Here is a 7,969-nt window from a genome sequence, read left to right on the forward strand (position 1 = left end):
GTTCTACAGTCGATTATTATTTTTCCGAATCAGCATGTGATAGCCATGAAGCAATGAACTTTATTTCACCGACTTCACACATTCTTAATTTCATGAAAGTACACTTACCTATACTTACAATTATCATGCGTTCACAAGTGACTAGCTTCAAAGGGAAATTTCTGGAGTTCTAGTGAGAAGCCATGGTTAATGAGATTCAGATGTGCTCGGTGTTACCCACTGAAGATAACGGAAAATGGTCGCGTAATATCGTGGATTGGTTGAGATTAGACAGTAACATCGTTGAATGCTAACTTTATGGTCTACAGGTTAAATATTCGCATTTAAAACCGAACGTCAGAAAATCTAATTTTTCTACTCATTGGGATATTACAAATATATTATTTATTTATAACAATCTACCCAATGCTCAATTTATTCAAAATTATCAAATCAAAACTTGGTAATGATACTATACAGTGGACTGTTTCAGTCAATCGATCGCAATGTAGAATCCGGTACGTACGTACATCGGTCCCAGTTTTCAAACACCATTACGACAGAGATGAAATTGTCAGGTCAAGTCCCATATTAATAGAGGTAGTAATAATATTAGTGGTAATAGAAAACATTAAAGACAGAGGATACGATTGAAGAAAATACAAATCGGTGAACTAGAAACGAAAAAATAGTCACGAGGAGATCAGATGCTCGGAATTTGGAAGAGAAAGAATGTATACACCTGAGCAATCGCAGACGATTTTGAGACTCAGACCTGAGTATCTATGAAATCCAAACGCTCATAAGTAAAACAACATATTCACTAACCTTCTGGAATCGAATAGATGCATTTGCACCCTAGACACTTGATCAGTATATTAACTTACTAAGCTCTTATTGTTTTGGATAACCTGGAAATTTAATTAAGGCTTCGCGATCAGAAAAAAAGATCACAGTTAAATGAGATCCGCTCACAGTTCCCTTTTTGTTTTCAAGAAATTAGTATTCATGGAGATATTGACTATAAGTATAAAGCATATTGCTGAAGTCCAAGGCATAACTTTGCCCTTGGGCCTGAAATCTACTATTAGTTTTATCGCTCTCCGAATGACGTGTCCGTTACGGTAGGAACTCAGAGAACAAGTGCGCCAGCAGACAAACGCTGACTGGATTACCACGATAGACGAGTCCAGCCACCGCGTGATGATGGTTATTTATTTATTTATTTAAACACATAAATATTGGTACGAGGAAGCACCAGATAAATATGCGCCTCACAAATCTCATTCGATTTGTGTAAGGGCTGTAATACTGCCCAGGTGCCCAAACTGAAGCTGGTGGTTTTCTTAGGGGGCCACACCCCGAGCCTTTGACCTAAAGGTCTAGTCCACAAGGCAGTGGAGCATCGTAAGGAGATGCAGTCCCATGGTAGCCGGTGACAAACAGTTGGTTCATGCGCCATTTGTTCCTTCAGGATACGGGAGCCCATGTGCACCATTGGTTTGGAATCAGGGTTTTCCAACTCCCCTAGGTGGATCCTCCACATCCACCAACCCGGTTAAAGCGCCGGACATTCGCTTTTCGTCCTCTCACTTTCGTGAACAACACCCCTGCCACGAGAAGGTAGTGAGTAGGACTTCCCTGACAGAGGCTATATATTCGCGTGGCCATATGAGAGCATTTCGAGAGGGAGAGCGGACTCTCCCCACTCTCGGTCGTACCAGGGGGCTAGTGAGTGACCTGACTCATCGATCCACCAGCAGTAAGAGTCAGTGTATCTTCCAAATACATCGTTCAGTAACTGTTGAACAAGGTCAAGAAACTTACCAAAGGAATCATCATAATGGTAATTTCTTTGATTGTGCTGAAGAGAAGGTTGAACGTCTAATAAAGATCTAGAATACTACAAAAGCATCATATGTCCTCTGTATACGCCAAGCCTAATCATTTTATATTCACATAAACAACGCAGAAACAGGTATACCCAGATTATCAGGTCAAATATCTTGAAGTACAATGAGCTTTAGGAAAGGTATATAATGTATTTGACGAAAGCGAGAACGAACTGACTGACATGCATATGGCGTTTCTGTTGATTTCAGCCGACCAGTATTTTATCTGAACTTTATAGATAACTTGCCATTCCAACTGAACTGTCGGGACTTGTATGAAGAAACGTAGCTTTTATTGCCGGCACACCGTAATTAACTCAGTATTTTTATATTTTATTTTTTAGGATTTCCCTATGGCATAATTACGACCATTGTTGTGATCAAATAAAGCAAGCTGATTGCACGAAAACTACACCTTCGTTGACAGAAATCACCTATTTTGTACAAGATGTATAGGCGTCAACGATATTATGTTTGCTCCCTTCAATGTTTACTTGTTAATTTCCTTCAGATGTAACAGTACACATCGCAGCTTGTATAGAACCCGTATTTCCGAAAAGTCCGAATGATTTTGTTCCTAAAGCCTAACCATACATATAGAGTCCAGCATTCAAAAAATCAAAAAGTGAGAACACGATCAAATGAGAGTTGGTTTACAATTGTCTTTAACTATAACTTACATTGACAAAAATCACATTGAACTGTTTGTTGATGACTGATTCTATGAGCTGGACACATGAATTGCATGTCATACCACGAATAGATATGGTAGAAAACCTGACTAACTTCATACTTCGATAACATGGAATCTAAAAGCCGACGACTAACCGCGTAGTCCGAGGGCTTGAAATTCCGCTCAAACATAAGGTCAATGAAACGGATCAAATAAATATGGATGAAATAGAAAAAGCTATTGGTTAGTTTCTTTCGGATCACCAGTGACCGAATTCGTAAACTAGGTATATAAGGCAAGTGGAATTTAAAAAGTTTTAGTTAATTAGTATGGTGTGTAGTCCTGAATCCGCATGAATATATCTTGTATGACTCTTTGTAAGTTGCTTGAACCACTTCAGCTGGTAGCAGGCTGAAAGACATTACTAGCCATAAGGTTTAGAAACTGCGAATACAGTCCAATTAAGTGTAATCAAGATCTAACTTCCTAGTATTTCCCATAAATTCGTGTCCCAATTGCATTCAAGTAGGTATTCCAGGAGTGTTCGAGGGTCCGTAATACAAAGACTGTCGCTCTTAGGTCGCCTATATTCAACAAATAAAGGGTCAAGATATTTGAGTTTCTCGTCACAAAGGCTTGAATTTTAGTCTGACGACTGATGGATTCACTTGTCTTTAGTTACGCTTCTTTGAAGTGAAGGAAGAAACACAATTTCTCCATGCTCTTTGCAAGGTCCCATAAAAGTGATGAAAGATTAAATGCTAAATTTTTATGCTCGCATACTAGCTTCAAAGTTACCAAGGCAATGTTTGCCTGAAAGACATTATTCCATGAAGAAGCTTTGAAACTACAGTATATTAAGATACTTAGATCTTCCCCAACTAATGACACTTTTAGGGTGAATTACCTTTCAAAAATTTCAAGGTACATTACAACTGAGAAACTGAGTCAAATATTCCTGACGTGCTAGCTTATCGTGTTAGTTGTTAACATCCCTCCAAGGTCAAAAATCAGAGAAATGTAATAACTCAGAACAAAACTATGTGAAAGATATTTGTACGTCACTCATATACTAAAGACTGGAGACGCACGTAAGTTTACTAATTTAGGTAAAAAAAGAAATGGTTGATCGGATATAAATGGAAACAAAAATGTTAATCGGAATATGAGGAAGATAATTTAACTTGCATATTAATATTAATGATCTTGTGGTGTTCTATCTCCACAGCTTTATTCAATATTATAATTTGGTACAATATAGAATTCTCAGCACACGGTATTTTAACAAGTTTTTTTACGAAAACAAAAAACGAAAAGGCTAAAAAGAGACCCGAATCTGCACAACTTTTTAAATTAGGGATATGTTTAAGAATACAGATTATTAACTAGGTCAACCCTAACAACCTGTTCGTCACTGAGTATATTAGCTAGATAAGGTATTATAGAACTTTTATACCTATGCTCGTATGCGTGGATTTTAATGTATTTGTAGTGGCATTGGGACCCAGTCACACAATTCTTAAAGCTGAACATTGGACAACTGGAAAAATAGATACTCAACATTTAACGCTGAGAAAAACGGAACGACGGAGAATGCGGCAAGAATGAATTCAAATTCATCGGATGGCATGGCTCAGCCTTGCAGGCGTGATCATTCTTGTGTAGCTCATACCTTCTATTCATATTAAATATGTTGTTCCATCTTCAGCCTAAATGTGCTCACCGTCATATACTGGTGTTTGTTACGTATGACTAGTCAATGTAGACAATGAATTGACTTCCATGTAAGATGTTATAGATAAGGCAGTTATGTCATGACGAACCTGCAATTTTAGGTTTTGATCTATTATTAAAACAGTACTAATAACGAAGTAGACCATAATTTTACATAAATACGTCTCGTACTACCAGAAGACATACAAGGAGAGGGGTATGAATGAAGGGGATGGTTAGTATCTAATAAGATAACAGCCGCCAGGAGCTTGTAAGACTTTAGATGTCTATCCACAACCATGTTAATAATGAACTCAAATGATTCATCACACAACTTGCTAACTGCCTTCGGCACTCTCTGAATTACAGCAAAATCTTTTCTCAGAAGCCCGGGAAAGAGAATTGGGGAACGGTAAAGAATAATAGGTAACATGCAGGAATTGTTAGATTGTAAAAGTAAATGTCGAGTAATCCCAAAAGCATGCAGCCCCTTAACTTAGTAAGTCAGACGGAAGACTTTCTTCTATAACAGTAAAGCATGAGAAGGCTAAGAGAGATAAGGGGAAAAGGTCACACCAAGATAATTGACATTCGACACTGTTTATCAAAGAGTCTCCAACGACACAAGCATTATGGGATCCCAAAACGTAGTCTAGGTGTTGTTTATGTCTAAGGCTAAGGTTAACAGCTAGGTATTTGGACGGATTAAGTATGAGGCCATTGATAACAGATCATCACTCAATACGAGACAAAAACTCATTCATTTCTACGAGACGCGAAGACGTAGAAATTGGCATACGAAAGTGTTTCTGTGGATGATGGCAGATCATGCAGAAAAAAGGAGAGAAGGGGAGATGAAAGAACAGCTTCTTGTGGCACACCTTCATGAAACAGTAGAGATATTGAACATTTCCTCCAAACTCGATGTACTGTTCTTTTCCAGAGAGGTAGGAACATGGCTAATTGGTTATCCAGTTGTCAATGTTGACGCTGATTAACCTGTTGAGTAAAAGTTGTCTTAGGATAGAATCAAAAGCAGAAGTATAGTTTAGAAAAGCTCATCGAACATACTTCTTGCCCTTTTCCGAACTGAACATTATATTGTGATGCAGAGCAACAATGGCATCTAAGGTGCTTCTTTTGCATTTGTAAGCAGACTGATACGGATCAATGGGCTCTTTTATTGCAGGTTGAAGTGAGAGTATCAATAATTTTTTCATTGTTCGGAGGAAAGGTGAAGTATAGAGATTTTCTTTACCTTTCTCCACATTTTCGGTATGAGATTATTTGAGAACGATCTGTTAAACATGCTCGTGAATGAATAACATAGAACGTCAGTAAAGTTTTAGGAAAGAGGTTTGGGATACCACCAGGTCCTACACATTGGGATGAATTAATTGACTGGAGAAATTTTTTGACATCAGTTTTAGTTAAACTACAAACACAATTTTCCTTCAAACCTGTGGATACAGAGAGCATGACATCAGATGACTGGCGAACAAAAGACTTATTGAAGTCACAAACGTTCAGCTGGTTATCGCTTTCAACGTGTCTGTCACCTGTAAGTTCCTTAAATAGTTTCCACATACTTGGGGAGTTTTTAAAATATAGGAGTTTCTGTGTGAACATAGAGTTGAGACATCAAAACTCTAGGTTTTTTAAATCATTTAGCTCACTAACTTCAATAAAGTTTTTTCTCGGCGTACTCTCTTTCTTTTATCCTCCGTAGTCGTTTTAGTTATGGAGCTGTAAGTCTATCAAAACTTAAAACAACAGTTACGGTGGGACAACAAATGTCAGGACAGAATTTAAGATGACAGGTGATAGAAAATGCTGTTTTCCAGTGAGTCATCTGTAGATAATTCTCAGTTAGTTGTGCGAATCATGTTTTTCAGATATTGAATATTTCCTGAGTAATCCCTATATTTGACTTTCTTGGTCTGATGTCAGAGTGTGCTTTTTCCATGCTTTCCATACACTTTAGGTAGCACATGAATTATATGGTGACGTAACATGAAGTCTTCAAGTATCTTATTACTTGTTTGCGCCTGACACCCTCAACGGAGCATAGGCCGACGACCAGCATTCTCCAACCCACTCTGTCCTGGACCTGCCTTTCTAGTCCTATCCGATTCTTGTTCATTTTTCTCATGTCTGTTTCCATTTCTCGGCGTAATGTGTTCTTTGGTCTTCCTCTTTTCCTTTAGCCTTCAGGATTCCATGTGAGGACTTGTCTTGTGACGCGATTGGGTGATTTCCTCAATCCGCTTCCAGCACTTCTTCCTGATTTCTTCCTACGTTGGAATCTGGTTTGTTGTCTCTCACAGTAACTTGTTGCTGATAGTGTCTGGCCAACGAATCCGAAGTATCTTGCATAGACAACTGTTAATAAACACCCATATCTTCTGGATGAGGGCTTACATAGTTCTCCACGTCTCCGCCCCATACAGTAGAAATGTCTTGACATTTGTATTGAAAATTCTAACCTTGGTGTTGGTTGACAATTGTTTTGAGTTCCAGATGTTCTTCAGTTGTAAATATGCTGCTCTTACTTTACCGATCCTCGCCCTCACATCTGCATCTGATCCACCGTGTTCATCGACGATGCTGCCCAGATATGTAAAGGTTTCCACATCCTCCAAAGCTTCTCTGTCAAGTATGATTCGATTGATGCATGATGCATGCATGCTTTTCTCTTCGTGTGTTTTGAGAACCACTGCTGCTGAGGCTACTGCTACACTGGTCGTCTCCTCCTGCATTTGTTGTCGCGTGTGTGATAGAAGAGCCAGATAATCTGCGAAGTCTAAATCGTCCAACTGCATCCTAGCTGCCCTCTATATCCCGTGCTCCCCTCCAGATGTTGACGTCTTCATGATCCAGTCGATCACCAGGAAAAAGAGAAAGGGTGAGAGTAAGCAACCTTGCCTGACACCGATCTTTACCTCAAACGAGTCCTCCAGCTGTTCTTTGTGTACGATTATGCAGTGTAATCTATCATGGGAATTCCGTATGATATGGACTATCTTCTCAGGCAAGCCGTAGTGTCGAAGAAGCCTCCATAGTGTTGTCCTGTTCACACTCTCAAATACTTTCTCTTAGTCAATGAAGTTGATGTAGAATGATGAATTCCATTCGATCGATTGTTCCACAATGATCCGTAGAGTTTTGGTTTGGTCGGTACATGATCGATCCTCACGGAATCCAATCGTTGATCTCGTAGTTGGGCGCCTACGGAGTCCCCCATTTTGTTTAACAATACTCTATTGAAGACTTTTCCTGGTATTGAGAGAAGAGTGATGCCACTGATCAGAAGTCCTTTGCAGTTTGTTGGTACTTGTTCTTCATCCCAAATCCTACAGAAGAGAATGTAGAGTATCTTTGCTGTTACTGCTACATCTGCTTTCAGTGCCTCTACTTGGATGTTGTACGGTCCTGCTGCTTTGCCGCTCTTGATTTGTCAACATATACTCACTAGTGTCGATGCGTGTTCATCGATACTAGTGTTGTCAAAGACCTTTTTTACTTCCCTGAGCGTCATTTTTTGTCCATCCGTTTCGATACTGTCTTTTTTAAAGGTCGCTGGCAAACATTTTCGCAAACTTGTCGAGAAAATGATGTTGCTCAGCAAATTCTTATCATTCATGTTGAGTGTGTCACATATACACCTGCAATCTGACTCACCAAGTTTGTTGTTGACAGTTACTATAAGATC

At 39.1% G+C, this 7,969-nt stretch overlaps 1 protein-coding gene across 1 annotated transcript in view; it reads right to left on the reverse strand.

Moving 5' to 3' along the window:
- The window catches only part of Smp_144970 (putative copper-transporting atpase 1, 2 (copper pump 1,2)), a gene marked incomplete at its 5' end in the record, with an annotated part of 73,392 nt that extends 70,657 nt beyond the window's left edge, over window positions 1-2,735 (reverse strand). Inside the window, one exon of the mRNA XM_018797213.1 lies at window positions 2,552-2,735. Within this exon, the coding sequence (XP_018652277.1) occupies window positions 2,552-2,735 (184 nt within the window). The remainder of the gene's footprint in view (window positions 1-2,551) is intronic.
- Between the last annotated feature and the right edge of the window lie 5,234 nt (window positions 2,736-7,969).

This window comes from Schistosoma mansoni, chromosome 4 (genome assembly GCF_000237925.1).
Source record: "Schistosoma mansoni strain Puerto Rico chromosome 4, complete genome".
NCBI classification, from domain to species: domain Eukaryota; kingdom Metazoa; phylum Platyhelminthes; class Trematoda; order Strigeidida; family Schistosomatidae; genus Schistosoma; species Schistosoma mansoni.